This window comes from Trichoplusia ni, chromosome 20, assembly GCF_003590095.1.
Source record: "Trichoplusia ni isolate ovarian cell line Hi5 chromosome 20, tn1, whole genome shotgun sequence".
Taxonomy (NCBI): Eukaryota; Metazoa; Arthropoda; class Insecta; order Lepidoptera; family Noctuidae; genus Trichoplusia; species Trichoplusia ni.
Window position 1 is genome coordinate 5,228,502 of NC_039497.1, and position 18,193 is coordinate 5,246,694.

An 18,193-nucleotide genomic window follows, 5' to 3' on the forward strand; every position below is an offset into this window, starting at 1 on the left:
CATGTGGAATAGTTGGGAGTTCTTATTTGAATAGAGGAATGTGTGTATCGGAAAATGTAGGCAAAATACGTTCGTCTGTCTTTACAGCAATTTAAGTTACCTGCTTCAGTTTGGGACCACCCATCTTTCATATGTCACAATTTAAGAATTACCTCTATTGTTGTTAAACCGCAATCCTATTTATCTCAGCTTCCCAATTCCCTTATGAAAAATACCGTACACGGGTTTATTTTTAGCATGAATTGTGGACACGCATCCTTTTTCAATCAAGTCTGTCATGAGCCTTAGTGAGGAAGGGTACCGTCCCTTTTCAGCGCATTCCGTAGGGCGTGAGGTAGCCGAAGTCCTTCAAACACATTCACTCGGCTGTTGCCATGGGCACCATGAATAAATCTCAAGAAGTTTGCCTAAGTTATGGTATAACAATAACTCAAGTTTCCTTTTTCGTGGGGATTATTTATGAACGCAAATTCTTGGTGTTTTCGTTGAGAACCATTAATCTACATAACAAATGACGTCATATTTTGAGCAAAGATTTACCTTCTTTTTACACGTTTCCTGTTATTAAAAAAAAGTATTTTAAATATTTTTATTAATTGACATAGGTAACGGATTGAGTGAGGAAATGTGCAGTTCTTAAATCCATGCATCCAAGTTACATTAGACGTGTTTCGAACACAATTTGATAAATGTTTTCAACCTTACAAGAGCTGGCAGTATTACCTGCAGCGCCAGCAGAACAGTCGCAAGTGGACATAAATCCGCGATAACTACGGTTTGATCCCCATCACTAACAAGGGTTAGGACTTAAGCTTACTGCAGCGAACTGAGGGGAATACCGATGCAGTTGCGGCAGAGATAAGTACGCTGGAATGGCAATTGGTAGGCACAGTTAGTAGGTCTACCATAAGCTATAAAAATAAAATGCTTTGTACCCCAGTGTTAATTTGGAGGTATTTATAAGGGGAATGGCGAAAGTGGCTGAAGATAGTCGATGGGTGAGGTGTGAGGTCACGCCGCGGTGGTTAACACACCGACGTATCGTTAACCACCAGCACCTTTCGTCTAACTTCCACATTAGAGACAGGACCGTAGCGTATAGCGTCCCTCTTTCCCGATACTTAACGTTTAAGTTTGCAACAACTGATATTTCAAAGCTATACTAGAAACTACTGTACTAAATCTAATTTATCAAAGTTTAAGTAATGACCCCAGTCACTATATATGAGTAGGCAGGTTTAATACCTTCTTAGTTATACCTCCATAGAGTTTAAAGCGTCGGCGTCGTTGCGCCTACTGAATGCTAATTAAAATCTGGAATAAACTGCCAGCCAGACTTGATTAACTTAGGATTAAAGCTATTACACTTATTAGCTTAAGGCTTTTAGTGGCACTAGAATCAGATTTGCAAATGAAGGAGGTTTTAAATCATTTGCGGCTGAATCAGGTTTGGTATATTATGTCAGTCTCAGTTTCAGATATCCTTTTCACTATAGATTAAACAGATTATGTAGTACGTCTGAACATTGTTACAATTTAAATTGTTATATTAGTAACAGTCTTTATTTAAATAATTTACCCGAAAAAAAGTTAATTGGCATAAGAAACGACCAAACAAATACCCTTAATACGGGGACATGCGGACACTAACTTACGACGACATTGTATCCTTAAAATGTTCACCAAATTCTGAGCTTAAACGAAAACGGGTAGAAAAATGTCGTCCGCCATAGCTCGGCGGCGCTACGATTTATCAAGGCCCGCCTCTATAATTTATTTTCCCTTTTCAAACCTCGATTCAAAATGTAATCTGACTTTTTGTGAATTACCGATGATTATCGGGATCCGCAGGGAGGCTTCAGAGTAGACTATTTTTGACGTATTCTTATTTATGGCAGCAGATTTTTCAGCGATAGGCGCAGACGTGTATTATTGGGTAAGAGATTGGTATATCGATATAGGGAAAATATGATTCTTTTTTCTTTCGATGACGAGATTTTTTCATTTCTGAATATTAATGTTAAAATTCTATTCCAGTTAATGATTTAAAAGCTTTTTTCACTCCCCTGTACTTTTTGGCACTGCGACAGGTAATAAAACTTTTGTTTTATTGATTACAGCTAAGTTTTAGTTGACTACCAACCGAATTAACGCTGTAAGATGTAGGTATACACAACTAACTTAAGAGCTACAACACAGAATTACATTCATCTTTTGAAATGTTTCACATTTCTTATTGCTACATTCTGTGAATGTGTACCTTACTTTAGAGTTTAGTAGAATGTAAACTTACCATAAGTTTCCGGCGTTCATGTTGAGATAAAATGGCGTTGGTTATGATCGCGCCCTGGAACAAACGGTCGTGAACGTTAATGAGATGCCTGATGCAAAACTGTAATGTGGGACCATGAAATTTGCAGAACTTGTACGTAAAAGTGTGCGAAGATACGTATTTTGAAGAAATTAAAAAAAAAATGGTTAGATTTTATTCAGTATTAGGTCGCAGGGATACAATACATTGAACAATCCGACATACATAGGTATATCTTCAGTCTATAGCCCAAACTTTCAATCACATAACTAGGTCAACAACAACTGTAAAAGCACATCAACAGCTTTCCTTTCGTATTCACACCTAGCAACAACGTCATATCGTGTGTATACCTCATGAGCGAAAAATATTAATTTTTGGAATGAAAATAACAAACCACGCAATGTAATTGCTGGTCATATTTCATCCGCTGGCGACTGTTTCTACTTTATGCCTGTACACTGGCGTTATTGTCGCCGATTACATCTAGCGGTGCGGGAATAACGAGCAATGGACACGCAATCATATTGAATGTCGCCCTACTGCGCTACTGCTCTACGTTTTTAGTACTTATTCATCTGCCAACAAATGTTAAAGGCTAGTTATATAAAAATGTTTATGGAAACGGAGCCTTAATGCAAAAATACATTTTGTTACAATACGTAGAAGAAGGTACGCTATCAGACACATATTTTATAATGAATGGGATATTCGATCGGGGCATTTTAGAATAGAAAAAAACTTTTATACTTTTGCTCAAACTTAAAGCATAAGTAAAAATCCACAATTTATACTTCGTAAAGTTTTGAAATAAAACTGTCATCGTCAAAACTTTGTAGTTACACAGTTAGAAACTATAGTTCGTTCAGAACAGTATAACTCGCTTGGAGTTACGGTTGTATTTTATAATGAAACTTTTGAAGTTTTTCTTTGAAATTGAAAGTATAATTCGATGTTAATGGCAGATGTCGAGATAATTTATGCGAGGGCTTCGAGCGTAACAGCCGAGGATTACGATAAAACGGGTGCTATGAATTAAATTGGAATTCTTAGGAGGCTGACGCTTTCTTGACCTGAAATAGAATGCCATAGGGCTGGCAAAGACAAACAAGAAACAATATAGTTTATTAAATGAGTACAACTTCATAGCTATAAATAACTTATCTAGTATTCCATAATAATAACTGATAAAATATTTTTGATTAAATTGGCTAAATATTGCATTGCAACCATTCAAAATACTGCTGTAATTTTAACCTTACTTGAACAAAAGGCAATATAAAGAAACATCATCACCCGATGCCATTGGAGCTTTAATGAAATAGTTTTTACTGTATGGTGACAACCCTAGCTCTACCAAGTGGCCGTTATAAGGCTTATGTCCTCTTGACCTACTAAATGTAATATCCTAAAATTTGTTTTCGCCTTTATTGGCTCGCGTCGACAGATTCTCAACTACTTCTCACGTAATATTGAAGTAAGGTACTTTTACGTTTTACGTTTATTGACTAGTCTCAAAGCAGCTATTATCTTACAATAGAATAGTTAATATTTAAAACTAGTATTATTTTACCCGTGTAATGTACGTGAAAACGAACAATATAATAACATTTCAAAAGCTAACATTTGCCACTCTACAACCAAACTCATAAAGTTGATAATATCTGTTGACACAAGTAACTTAAATTAGCTTATTTATAAACTCCGCATCTCATAAATGTTAGGAATAGAACCTCTGTAATATTCTCACTCGGTGCTACGACGTTCTAAGCATAGTTGACCTAAATCTCAAGGCGTGAATGCAGTTGCACGCTCGTAGCGCCGTAGGCTGCCTACGTCGTAGCAGGCGTAGCCTCGGGACGATGAGAAATACCTCGCACGCTACGCTTTTGTTTACTTCAATACATAGCGAATGCTTTAAGGATAGCATCTCGTACTTTGCTTGGATCCTTGTGATTGTGATTTTATCTTCAGTTCCTTTGTTCGTTTTTCTACTTGAGAGTTTATTATTTCTTGCTTGAGAGCTAAATAAGTCTAGGAGTAGCGTTTTGTAGTGTATTGCATTTTTTACATAAAATTTCTCCTATTCCTCCTACTTCCTACCTCCAACATTAATATTATTAAAGGATTCGGATTGAGGATTCTATTTAAGGAGTAGTCTTTTTAACATTCATTTCATTTTATTTGCAAACATATGATTTAAAAACACTATAGAAGATCAGGTGGAGACATAAACAGGCACAGTCAAAGCTCTTATTAATCTACTATGTAGTTCCTATATTGTAACATGACGTATCGACTATCAATAAAATACCCGAACTCTATCTAACACATTAGCAAAGTTCAACAAAACTGAGGTAACTTTACACAGCCGCTGTCCCCTCACAAGCTATTTGCTTTCTTTCAGGCAGCCACTTGTGGTGCATTCAGCGGCTGAAAGCGTGAGATTAGCAAACACAGCCTTTGGTTGCCGGAAATAATGTTTGTGGAGGTGACGGAGGCTTCCTTTCACATATCGATACAGGGACTTTCAAGGGATCTTTTATGTTTAGTTTTCACTTCGTTACGGTTTTATTATGCTTGAAAAGTTTGGAAAAGTTAGACTAGTTAATTTTATCTGCAGTTTTCACAAAGTCTATAGGGCTGTGTGTAATCAATGTATAATTACCCCAACCGGGTAGGGTAGGAAGCCGACCCAAACATGTTGGGATAAGGCTAGGCCGATGATGATTTTAAATAATACTCTCGTGTTGGCTTTGTGAAGCTATGTGTGAGTTTGGGGAGGAAAAGTTACAGGTTCAATCTCAACGTAGGTAAGTACCAATGTGATTCTTCCCAAGTTAGATGTACATTCATATTCATGAAATATGATATTGATATCTGAGAAATCATCGTGAGAAAAGCTGCATTCCAAAATCGCCAACGCGCGAGCTAGCGTGGTGATCAACGCTGAATCTATCTCAATATAGTCTTTATTAATAAATTATAGCTTTGAGAGAGTAATGCGCTAATGAATAATATAATGAGGACAAAATAAGACGTGAGTTCACAATCTTTCTAGATAAAGTGATTATTTAATCACCCTATTCTAGTTCGTGAGTAGGTGTATTCTTTCCAAGCAGTTTTCTTATTATTCCGACATTTATTTATAGTGAGAGCTCGTCTATGTTATCAGTACAGGATTTCCTGTCACATTATAGGTATTATTACGACATCCTGCTTAGCGATAAATAACATGTTTAAGGTTACTTCATATTTTTATTATTTGATACATACAGGATTGACTGGGATAGTAAAAGCACTGTTTTGATTACTTTGATTTACTAATCAATGTTTTGCTTTTTCATGTTCTGAAAAGTGTACTACAAATAAAGCTTTGTTATATGTATATTTTTGCGAGACTAAAGGTTGTGTAAATAACCATTAATAAGTACACATGGCTACTCCTATATGAGACAAAAATTTCGAGTAAAATAAAATGTATAAAATTAAGACATTGTCAACAAAAAAGTCTAACGTAAGAGCAAAGCTTACAAAAAGGGCGGGATATGATCTAATTAAAAGATTCAAGGATACTCGGATGGGACCAACAATAACGGAGGCCTGGTCCCCTCCCGGTACTCTCGGTCCTCATCGTATACATTACCATAATGAGCTCAATAAGAGTTTTACGAGAGCTGAATAATTTCTAGCTGAGTGTTGCCAACTGAAAAATATATAGGGTAGGTTTATCTACAAAGAGTCGACATCAAGATTCAGCATTTATTAAACGATGATTTGTAATTGTAAGACAAAACATCACGAGTCAATTTTCCAGAACCAAAGTTGGCTAAGAGGAATGTCCGACAAATGCTTTTTTTATAGATTTCACACAACGCCATATTGTCTCAAACTAAGCAAAGCAAGTATGAGTAAACTACAAAATAAATTATCCTGCGTGTGTATCGAACCCACGACCTCCGGTAGAGCAGTCTGGGCCACTTCCCACTAGAGCAGCAGGCCAGTCAAAATATGCATAAAACATTTATGGACAATTGCTCATCAAGCTATTCATTCATGAAAACATTTTTGTTTCATCGTACTCACTTCACTTCAGACACTGCAGTGAGTGGAGACTTACTATAGATGTAAAAAAAACTTCCTAAAATGTATAATTTACGTGCTTGTACAACAGAATCGTAACGAGTGGTCCTATTTATACAAATCGTGGGCCACTATCATTACTTAGCATTCAGGGATTAAACATGACGTCACCAGAGGTCTGTAACATTTCGATAACAGTTATAGGCTTTGACTTGTTGACTATTTGGTTTGCTATTTATTACTGAACAGGTAATTACTTGCGGTTTTTAGATTAAACCGGTACAATAATATAAATTGATATTACTGTTATTTCTCATTCTTGTCATAACATTTCCGTAGTTATAAATTGAAACTTATAAAAGATTTTATTTCGGAACTTTGGTAACAAAAGGTTGTTCAATGAAAAATTATTATACGTTTGGTGTCTTTAGATCATTTTACAAATAATTTAATGATCAGACCACTATCATTTGTCATGGACAAACAATGTTTGAATACTATTTACCAGGACCCATACCGGTAGTCCAACCGTCGCATAGGCGGTCCTGAATACACGGGATTGGATTAATCATGTTTATTTTCTGTTTTTTAATTAGTTGAGTAAGCAAACGTTGGCGTCCGCGACCACAGTAAGGTTTGATGTTGAGAGTTGTTCGCATTTCCGATGCACTCAGCGTTCACAGCCCACTGGTTCAGATTCGGTGCCGCTCAAAGCAACGGCAACTTTACACAGCGGAACTTTCAAGCGTTCTATTCACTTAGGATTGAATGTTTGTCCATGATTAAAATAGCTAGCGAAACTAGCTCAAAGGGAAAACGTCTGCTAATCCGTTAGTAGTTAAAATAACAAAATGTTACAAACGAACGTACACAAAAATGTATCCATTTACGAATATAAATAGAAATAAAAGTAGATAATAGTTCGAACTGCTCACTAAAAAAGTTTTAGTAAAATCCCCGAAACGATTTGTCAAGATTACGCTATCGAGCCTGTAAACCCGGAAAAAGGACCACAAAGTACGAAAATAGCAAGTTATCCGAAATACTCGACAATGGATGTATACCGATAGATATCCTCCTGTATCGGCTGAGAGATCGAAGGTTTAGCTTTCAATAAAGCGATGTTCATCGGAGCAGAATAATTGCTGGGCAGGGCACCGCGCCCGCCTGGGCCTCCACACATCGCCGGACTTGATATTAATCCACCTCTGTGAATAGGACCAACAGGACTTACCTTCACGATTAATATATTTATGCTTTTGTTTATGATTAAAACAAACAGAACTACAAATTAATCACAGTCATATATACATGAGCTGGGATTACGTAATTGTGCGATTCAAATGTTGTGTTCACTCGGGGCTTTCATTAAACCTCCCCTGCGGTCTGTACGACTATCTATATGTAAATTGGCAATTAACCGTAGCGCTGCAGTCACGTCGCGTAACTGTCAAAAATAATTAACCCGTGGCCCGCTGAATGACGCGGGCTGACGCAAGTGACATAATTTCAATGACATGTGTCACTTATTCTGATATAATTTGAGCTAGCTGAGATGTGTTACAGTTAAAGTTGTGTGCACTTGAAAAGTAGAGCTATAAAATACAGATACAATGATAAAAGTCCGATATTAATGGGCCACTATTATGATGAATGTAAAAGTTTAAATACTACGTAAAGTTCGTAACTCAATAGCACCGTAACTGGTGAACGGATTTATTCGAAAGTTGTGTTCGTACAGAAATAGAATTTTAATCTCGGAAACCGGAGAACTTTTCATACAAGCCCGACGTTCATTCAGGTTTATTTTATTTGTTGTTTTTTGTAGCGAATTCAATTTCACTGAGGAATTGAGACAGGAGATTATAAATAATTGTGTGTGAACACATAATATATAGAACTAATAATTAGCAACGATTTTTTAATCAGCCTGTATTTGGATTTATTATGTTCTTTACAGAGGTGAATAATTAATTAGCTTCGAGGTAAATACAACGCCACTGTCAGTTGCAACCAGATATCGCATTCATTCATTATTAACTAGTCGATTCTGTACATAGTATAAACTTATACTAATCAAGTTTAGCTCTAAGTCCAAACCCTACAGATTTATGACCATGACATTATGAAATGAAGAGAATGGGTCTTTTAATTTTCAATTATATCTTTCTTCAACAAAACAACAGATTACTTGTTATTCATCGGGGTCGGTACTTACGGTGCAATAAGACAATTACATTGTCTCTCTAGATGTCTGTGCACATATTGCCAAGGACGCTAAACATTACAGGCATACTGCGTAACGCGGTACGCAGCTGCATTACGAGTTCACTTAAACATTTTAAACAAAAAGCCTCAGTATTGCTAGCGTTGCCAAGTTCACTTGGAAACGTTCCCAACTAAAAATGTTTATTTCGATGCTTTTTCAAAGGATGTATTTATCGTAGTCTATTTTTACTTCTATTGATGAAGTTACACATAAAAAACGTTAGTATTAAAAGCAAGAATGTTAATTTATTTTAGGCTTAAGTAGGGTCGTTAATAAAATTTATTGTAATGCTAAACAAAGGGTTAAGTGCGAGTTATATATATGAAGGACGGGCGCACAGACAGCGGAATATCAGAAAGGAGTTACGATTTACACTTTGGATTAAGAAACTCTAAAATCGATTTACTTTGAAACACCAAAGACGTCTAAAGCTTCACCAACTACAGTCATCCATACTTAATTGTTTTAAGCAGCAAAACCTTAAAGTGCTGTTGTAATAATTCTAAACCATGTAACAAAAATTAAGGCTCAACACAAATGACAATTAACTTCAATCTTCCTTAAAAATACGCGACAATTTCTAAACAAGATTACTTAGCGGTAACCGTTTAATTTAAATCTCAAAGTTTGTAATCTCAGCGTGTCGGGTTCTCTCTGGGATTACAACTTGGCTTCGGATAGTCAAAGAACAACGGTTCACATTACGTAATACTGTGTAATTATTAATTTGGCTTTCTAAGACATTTAATTCCTAATTGGTATTTGTTGGTTTGTTTTGCTTTTTATTTTCCCAAATATAAGTTGTATGTTATGTGTTATTAGTTTATTTCTAGCGTTTTTGCCTGCTTCATTGAAAATGAATGTAGGATTTTCTCGGTTTAAGGTTAATAGAAGAAATGGCGCAACAAACTCCACAGCATAGCACGCTGTCACTTTTTTAATCATTTAATAACTAACAACCATCAGGATGCATGTAATATTCACGGCATAGGCTAAGGTACAAGGAAGTTGTTTAAAATATTGATTTGTGAGCTGCCAACACAAGGTACATTAAATATTAATGGAGGGTTCATACGTTACGATATTGTTGGAATATTTACACATTTAAAGCCGGTACAGTGCCCTCACTTTACATCATCATAAACATGTGCCAAATTGAGTTTCGCTACGTTTTAAATTCTCTTTCAAAAGCTTTTCTTCTGCATATTGGTAAATGTGCATATCTTTACAAATGTCACGGAAATATTTTCCTTCAAAAAACGATAATACCAAACATTTTGTAATCTTTAAATTTTCAAGTAATTAAAAATGAGGCCACCAATATGTTAGGACAAAAGCTCTATCGCTTTAATAGAGCTCAATGAACCGATACAAAAAGCTATTGAGAGTTACATCCCATGCGTATATCCGCAATTTTCCGACCCCCGCCGCTTAGCACGAGCCGAGAGCCAATCCCAATCTACGCGAGTGAACTGAAATGATCCGCTGCCGCAGCCCTCGGATATTTCATACAACAACCGAAAAAACTCCACAAAAAATATATAAAACACATTCCACCAAAGTAACCTTATTTTAAGCGAAAGTTGACGAAAATCCGAATATCGGCGCGGTCTTAACGACCCATTGTAGCGTTCGAAGGTTAACAAAAAAGTAATTTATGAGTGGTGTAATTTAGATCGGCGGGTTTTTGGGACAATTTGGTCCGCACTCAATTTGTATATTTAGGAGAGTTCAAGGGTAACGGGGTGACGTATATTCTGCGTCAACTCGGGAACTATACGCGAAACTAAACCAATTTCAGGCAGTTTATAGGTATTATCGTTTTATGAGGGAAATTTTATCTTTATGGCCTTCCTTGAATTTGAGTTAGCAACGGATGAAAGTTGCCTTCTGAAATTACTAAGCCCTGGATGAGGCCTCATTAAAATTTATGAACGCAATCACGATCACATATTATACGTATTTTTTAAGCCATCCTGGAGAACGCTTCTTCTCACCGGGTACCACGGTAGTTAGCACCGCGCTCCTCTGGTCTCTAGTGCAGAGGAAGTGTGAAGCACTGCGGTTGTTTCAGCAGTTCATACCGCTAGGCGAAAAAAAAACCAAGAGGACTTCTCCATTTGCAAGGGTAACAAAAGAGGCATAGGTGTCGGGTTTAACAGCATATAGCATTTAACAACCAATTTCATTGTATATTAATATTACTAACTTCTCTATTTAACAAACTACCGTCATATAATCATTTACTAAATACCTATCAACTTTAACTACACCACCGCAATACAGATTCAATAACATCAAATGTTATTGAATCACTCACACACACATACGATCTACATTTTCATATTTTGAATTTAAAAGTTACGTAATATGAATATGGCGTAGTAAACGCAAATGGTACGAGTTTGTGTAGCCAAGTATCATTGAGAGCGCTGCAGAGTATTTTGCTACATAACGTAAGTACGTATTGCATGTGAATAGCAGCATACATAATAATATATATTCATCTAGAATGCTGTTTAAGTTTCAATTTGGTAATGAATTGTGGCGGTTTTGAGATCGTTTTTAGTTTAAAGAAGAGAGAATTTTAAATCAATTTGGAAAATGAATATTTTCACTGGGTGTCAACAACCGAAACACGGTCTGACTGTAATCTTTTTTATTTCAAAGACATTTGTTATTTGCTTACGATTAGTTTACAGGTATTACAGTATTGACTACAAAAACAGAAACAGTATTCTTCGTTTAAAATACCAAAATAAATAGAAGCAAGGTTCTAGTTTATCAGAAAACAAGAGGAACCAAACAGTAGGTCGGTGTGTGTAACCCCGCGCCTGCAGTAATGGGTCGTTGAGACCGACCCGCGACAAATGAACGGCGCTATGGGAACAAACTAGTGTACGTATAACAGAGCTAATAGTGCAGCTATATGTACTGTTTACACCATTTGATTTTATATATTCTGGGAGAAAATAGGTTTCATTGGTGGTGTATGTTTCGACGCAACCCTTATGAGGTACGGTTTTTTTGTTTTACATAATAACGATAGGTTTTCGTTACAAAATAATTCTTGCAAATGTATTTTTATAATAACTATCGTGAGACTGATTCATTATTAAATGATGTAACGGTTTACTCACGCGTATTTATCGGGGTAGCCCGACTAGTTTCGGACCCAACCGGAGTCCTTAATCATGAGCAGACGCGGCGGGATCGCGAGTCGAACTGACGTCAGCGGCCGCGCATCTCGCTGCGTAGCGTCGCGCCCGCGCCGTGAGCGGCGGTGGGGCCGGCGACGCCGGTGGCGCGGGTGGGGGTCTGCTGTCGTCATTGGCATCGTCCGTGCTCCCGTACTGGCTGAGTCAGTGCATACTATGCTGACCGCGTCGCTTTCCAGGCTTGGCTTCGTATGACATAACGCAGCATTCAATGCTGGTTTCCACGCTGGTGGCAGTGTCCATCCACGATCTCTATTGAAATTCGGGTGACGGCTGATTTCTATAGCCTCACGTACTTTTCGCGGCACGAAGTATTTCTCCTTCGCTAGTACGGAGGCTTTGTCGAAACGTATGTAGTGTGCCGTCCCCGCATTACACACATGTTCTGCCACTGCCGACTTGTCGGTGTCCATGTTCTTCATGCTGCGTATATGTTCGCCAAGTCTGGTTGCTACATTACGCCGGGTTTCCCCAATGTAGCTCAGGCCGCAGTCGCACGGTATTTTGTATACTCCCGGGAAGCCTAAAGGATCCTTGTCCTTGGGAGAGCGGATCATCTGTCGCAGTTGTCCGGGTGGCCGATAGATCGTCTTGATGCTATATCTCCGGCGTAACAAGCGACCTATCTTGTCTGTGACACCCTGCACGTATGGTAAGTACGCAGGAGTCCGCTCAGCCTCCGCCGGACGCTTGCGAGCTTCGCCCGCAGATCCCAGGAGACGTCTACACTTACGCCACTGATATCCATTGCGCTCTAATACGTCACGTACATGCCTCAGTTCCGCATTGACGTATTCATGGTCGCAGAGAGCGAGTGCTCGGTTCAGCAGCGTACGAGGCACCGAAGATAGGTGTGAGGGGTGGTGATGGGAGTCGGCTCGTAGGTACCGGTCTGTGTGCGTTGGCTTCCGGTATACGGTATGAGTCACCCGTCCGTTCGGCTCTCGGATGACCAGTACGTCCAGGAACGGTAACTTTCCTTCTTTTTCCTCCTCTATGGTGACCTCTATCTTCGCGTGCACCCGATTTAGGTGTGACGTCAGGTCCTTCAATGCGTCCCGGGCGACGACAGCAAAGATATCATCTACATATCGCCACCAGTATCGCGGTTTCACGTTTGCAGAGTCTAGTGCTTTTTTCTCAAACCACTCCATGAAGATGTTTGCCACAACGGGCGCCAGTGGTGAGCCCATAGCCACTCCGTCAATTTGGAGGTAAAAGTCCCCTCGCCACAGGAAATATCCACTTTTAAGACAATACGTGATACTCTCAACGTAGCCAGTAGGTAGTGTAGTTCCGCCTAAAAGGGTTGTGATAATTCGTATGACCTCATCTACTGGTACGTTGGTAAACAGCGACGTAATGTCAAAACTAACCATTATATCTGTGTCCTGCAGCTGTATACCCTCTAGCAACTCAACAAAATGACGGGAGTCTCTCACGTAGCTACTCGTTTGGCCCGTGTATGGTTGTAATAGTGTAGCCAGGTGACGCGACAGTTTATAGGTCGGTGCGTCTATCTGGCTAACTATAGGTCGTAGGGGCCAATTTGATTTGTGTATTTTTGGCAAACCATAAATTTTGGGTGGTGTCGGATTGAGTGGACGTAGTTGTGCTACCAGCTCCTTGTCACCGATGATGTGGAGAAGTTTGTTTATCTTCGTCGTGACTCGGGATGTAGGGTTGTAACTAACTTTACAATAAACACTTGTGTCGCCCACCATTTGCGTTATCTTGACTGTTATCGAGAGCCATTAAGCGCGAATTTTAACTACAGATGCCAGGAGTCATTTATTTCAAATATTACAAAAACGTAAAAAGAAGTGAGGCATCGACAGCCAGGACTTTCTTGAAATAATGAAAATGGGTTCACGAAATTCACATAAAACAAAATACAAAAATAAGAGCGCACTGTAAAAACAGGCGCAGCCCTCGGGCCGCGATAATGGGTCATTGAGACCGGGGCTGTTCCCGTTGTTGGGAGCTCTCGCTGCCATTGCAGTGCGTGCAACTGAGAACTTGTAATAGGGTTTAAATTGCTGAATTCTTTTCTCGAAATGTTGCTACATTTCTAATAAAATTGTCGCTTGGTTTGCTATTTCAGAAGTTTACTGCTGCATTTTAAAACAGCGCAATACCTTACTAAATGCGTGGGGAAATGTTATATCCAGTTACGAATGTACGTAATACCTACTTTTAAAATGTATCTAAAAAACTTCCAAAGTAATATCTTTCTAGCTAATATAATTTGTAGTTTCATGTAGCTAACGAACAGCTATACAGGGCACTTATGAAAATACACAAATTTTAGAAAATGAAATGCAGATTTTACGAGTATTTTTGTAAAATATTGCTTTACTAAGAGCCGGGACGAGTGCTGTATACCAAGTGCAATCGTCTCGCATCAAATAAAAGCTCGCAATATTTTCCAACGAGTCAATATTTGTGTTGCATACAGCGATATTGGTTCAGGCAATTATATGGAAAATATCGTGTTTATTGAGAACACGAGTTTTACAATATATCATTTTTAACTCGTAGTAACTTTAATTAAATAACACTATCAAGAATCTTTAACACCATAATTTCATTGCACTTATTGTGTACATACATATTTTATACATGAGGGTACATTTTACAGTTCAAGATTATGGTATGTTTACGTAAAGAATAAAAATACCTAATTCAAACATATATATTTAATAACAAATAATGTTATCTCCTCCTACATAAACACAAAAATGGAACACTTATCAATTAATCCTCGTCGTCTTGCAACACGTTACTGCAACAGCGTCAATAGCGCAACGTCAACGTACCACAGCATATTTGCTCGTAATACAGTGAGCGCAAACATGGTTGTAACAACAAGCGCAACATGTACTGCACACCTTAGGCGTCTTGAGTAAACAGTCGTATAGCATCACTTGTTAAAGCTGTTGTAGTTGTCGATGTGTGTGTCGCAACTAGAATCAGTAATATAACGTTTTAAAAGTGCCTGAGATATTTGAAATAAAAACTTTTTGATTTTTGATTTTGAAGAGAGAGGGCGCGCTACAAAATGTAGAGTCGTCATTTTCATAACTATCCCAGTCTTGCTTTAGCACGTGGTGGTAGGCTCTCAGAAAGCTTGCGTCATACAGGAAGCTACATTAAAATATGTTTATTATATGTGTTTATAGCTGAAAGTTCTCAGCGTATTGCAGGCGACCATGTATCGCACGTGTCGTCCTTACGTACCGGAGATTATGGTTTTATCATTGTACTTGATTTATGTAATACATTTCAGAGACAGATATGTAAGGTTTAGATCTAAAGCTGAGGTAACCTGGTCGGTATAATACAAATAAGATACAATTCCCGGCGTGTAATAAACCAAACATTGCTTTTGGAAATATTAAATGTTTGTTGTAGGTCTTTTCACCGCGCAGGTCGTCGATGATCTTTCTAGTCACATATAAGGAGAGCAAGTGGCCGCGTGGAATCACGGTATACAGATAGGTGTTGAAGAAAGAGGGCAGGTCTTCGAATGACCTACCAAAGTATTTCTAAGATACATTAAGAACTTTCTGTAATTTCGGCACGTCCTTTTCACATATTTCAAGGTGAAGTACTAAGTGGAAGTGATCAATCGGCATCATCATAAACTTTCTTATGATTCCCAACAATTTGCTATCTTATAGCATGATACTCACCCCTAATAATAATAGAAATGGTTCCTAATATCTCATTCCACTAAGAAAATGGTCTTAAGGGATTAATATGATCGTTTGGTTTCAAGCCACGTTGTGCGCATCGTTCTTCAGATATCCTGCGGATTTATTCAAGCGGAAGGGTATTTATTACTCGGATGATTAATTTGAATGACGGGGTTTTATTAAGAACCGCATTGTTTTTCAAAGGAGAATAAGCAAATTCTATTTAGTTTATATTTAAATTCTTATTCTGCTTTATTCTGTAAAATCTTAGTACATGAAACGATTGCAGTTTTAAAACCTATTCACGCACTACACGAATCTCGTCTTTTGTCCACCACTACAATAGTATACTTTAAGAAGTGATGGGTCGCCAATAGTTGACTCGGTTTTCATAAGTGGGATAACATTTTTATTTAATTTAGTAACGAAGCGTCGACGTTAATTATTACATCTCTTTCTATTTCCTAAAAACAAACAAGTTATCAAACAATTACCGCGTGTCACAACATCTAATCAGATAGTCTGGTCCCTTCATTTGTTTTCTCTCTTCAGCTCATAAACACGACAGAAAAATAAGGCGGGTTACATTATTGTTTCACTCGACTGAACTCCTTAGTCTTCGGTAATTGTATGACAGGAAACTATCCAAGTTTGTGGCGTTCGATCACGATTACTTAGCTGATTAACACTTTCATATTGTATTGAAAGAACGTTTCTTTTCTTTATTGACTTTTATAGATTTCGAGTTTAAAACATAAAGTCGACCTAAACAAATGGATTCATTTAGTCACACTCCATTTCTAATGCATTTTATCAAAGAAACTTTAAGAGTTGAGTCTTAGATAGATATTTATTTATTTATTTATTAGGTATACCAACAGCATAACATACATATTTAACAAATTAGAAATTAAGATATCAAATAAAAAATGACATGTACGCTTAGAAAGCGAAACAAATACTTTTATTTGGTTCACGTCACTTTCATAAAGCCCTTTCATATAGTATCGAGTTAACAGATATTTTGTACTCGTCTAAAAAATTACAACGTGAAATGTAACCTTTAAAAACCTCTGTAAAGTAATAACGGCCGCACTTAAAGTAATGGAGTTACCTATAAAACGAAATAAAATGGAAAATTTACATTTCAACGTAGGTAACATTTTAAAAGCTACGTGAGAATATACGGCTGGCGCGAACGCGGCGTTCAAATCATATTTACAAGATTCAATATTGAAAGCCCATCGGCGCGAGCGGGTTAACTTTACATGGCTCGCGGTGGCGCCCTCTGGCGGGGAAATGTGATAACCTTAGTATTACCTATCACGTTTTATTGGATTTAGTTTGTAGGAGCATAACATTTTTCGTATTTGATTTTCATTTTAATAATTTTCACATCTTTTGATTCAATTAGAATATGAAGTTCGTAGAGATTTGTGAAAGAAATATGCTGCTAGTAAAAAAAGATTTAGAACCAGCCCACCCAAGTAGAGATAAGGTGGTCTAGTCATAAAAAATAATTACTTATCCAAAAAATGTCAGTGGAATATTCAAGCGTTTTATTAAACACTCCACCATGACATGTTTATGGGACGTTTATAGGCAGTTATCGCGTTCCATTTGTTTCAGTAATGTTCACCTACAACATAAAATATACACTTCGCACGCGCCATTAAATATTTGGCATTAATAGGTCAATTAATAAGATTCATATCAGAAAAAAACTCCAGTGTATTTACTTGTGAAAGAATTTGATTGCGTCACAACTCAAAGAAAACTAAAAAGAGTGTAATTTCACGTGGCTGGCTTCATTTCTCTGCGAGTTAATTTTCACCACAGGAATGCAGTTTGCTGTGAAATATTGCTCGCCAGTAAAAACCGAGCAAAAGAAACCGTAATAAAATAATCTAATGCATTCCGGCCCCAGGTTGGGCGACGACAGACATTTCAGGTGGGGTGCCACTGGGAGCGCTTCAGGGCGCTATGATAAACATTATACACAGTAACAAATACAATTTTTGATTATAATACTGACTTAATTCCTACTTATTAAAATCTGCTTACAAACTAAAAAGGTAATAAATCTAGACGATTCATCCAAACAATGTGTAAGTTACGTTGTTAAAAGACGCTTCCTTGCTATCGCTGGCACCGGCGCCCCGCACCGAGCAATCTCCCCGCTCATGGCGAATGATTCGAGACCACCCCATACCCGGCGTGGCCCGGCAGTATATAAAATTAGTTTTATGACGTACGACGGGATTTATACAACTACCCTCGCTGAGCCAGCATGTACGAAGCGAATTTTACAATTTATTGGGGGATTTTAAAAGCTATTTTAGGTACATGTGCGGTTAATTCTGTGGGAACAAGTAAATTGACTGCGGCTAGATAAGGTATTTTTAATTTAAATTGTCTCTAAAATAATCAGTCCAACTACCAATGATACTGCAGGCATTTACCAATATTGTTAGTGTATCATTTTGTAATAAATAAAAATACAACAATCAATGAGTTAATAAACTACAAGTAAAAGTAAAATCATTTCTAAATATAGTCCTACTGTCCTGTTTTCGCCCACCCAAACCAATTTGAACCAAAAGTCCGTTCCGAC

The 18,193-nt window shown here is 37.7% G+C and overlaps 2 protein-coding genes across 3 annotated transcripts in view; both read right to left on the bottom strand.

Annotated features, from left to right (window-relative positions):
- Positions 1–18,193, bottom strand: part of LOC113503670 (stress-activated protein kinase JNK) — an 86,028-nt gene that overhangs the window by 14,941 nt on the left and 52,894 nt on the right. The window contains exon 3 of one of the 2 annotated variants that reach the window (XM_026885709.1): positions 2,294–2,347. The exons of the other annotated variant lie outside the window; for it this stretch is intronic. The gene's annotated coding sequence lies outside the window, so the exon portion shown is untranslated. The remainder of the gene's footprint in view (positions 1–2,293; positions 2,348–18,193) is intronic. 2 annotated transcript variants of the gene reach the window in all.
- LOC113503954 lies at positions 6,892–13,605 on the bottom strand. The gene is made up of 2 exons (XM_026886099.1): positions 12,652–13,605; positions 6,892–6,939 (listed from the first exon to the last, which is right to left on the bottom strand). Exons 1-2 carry the CDS (start codon positions 13,603–13,605, stop codon positions 6,892–6,894), a joined length of 1,002 nt encoding a protein of 333 aa, XP_026741900.1.

Bases quoted from the DNA above. Each gene is read 5' to 3' on its own strand.
- LOC113503954 (XM_026886099.1), bottom strand. From the start codon at position 13,605: ATGGTGGGCGACACAAGTGTTTATTGTAAAGTTAGTTACAACCCTACA. The intron at 6,940-12,651 runs GTACGTGACGTA...CCGTGTATTCAG, and splicing joins TCAATGCGGAACTGAGGCAT to GACCGCCTATGCGACGGTTG.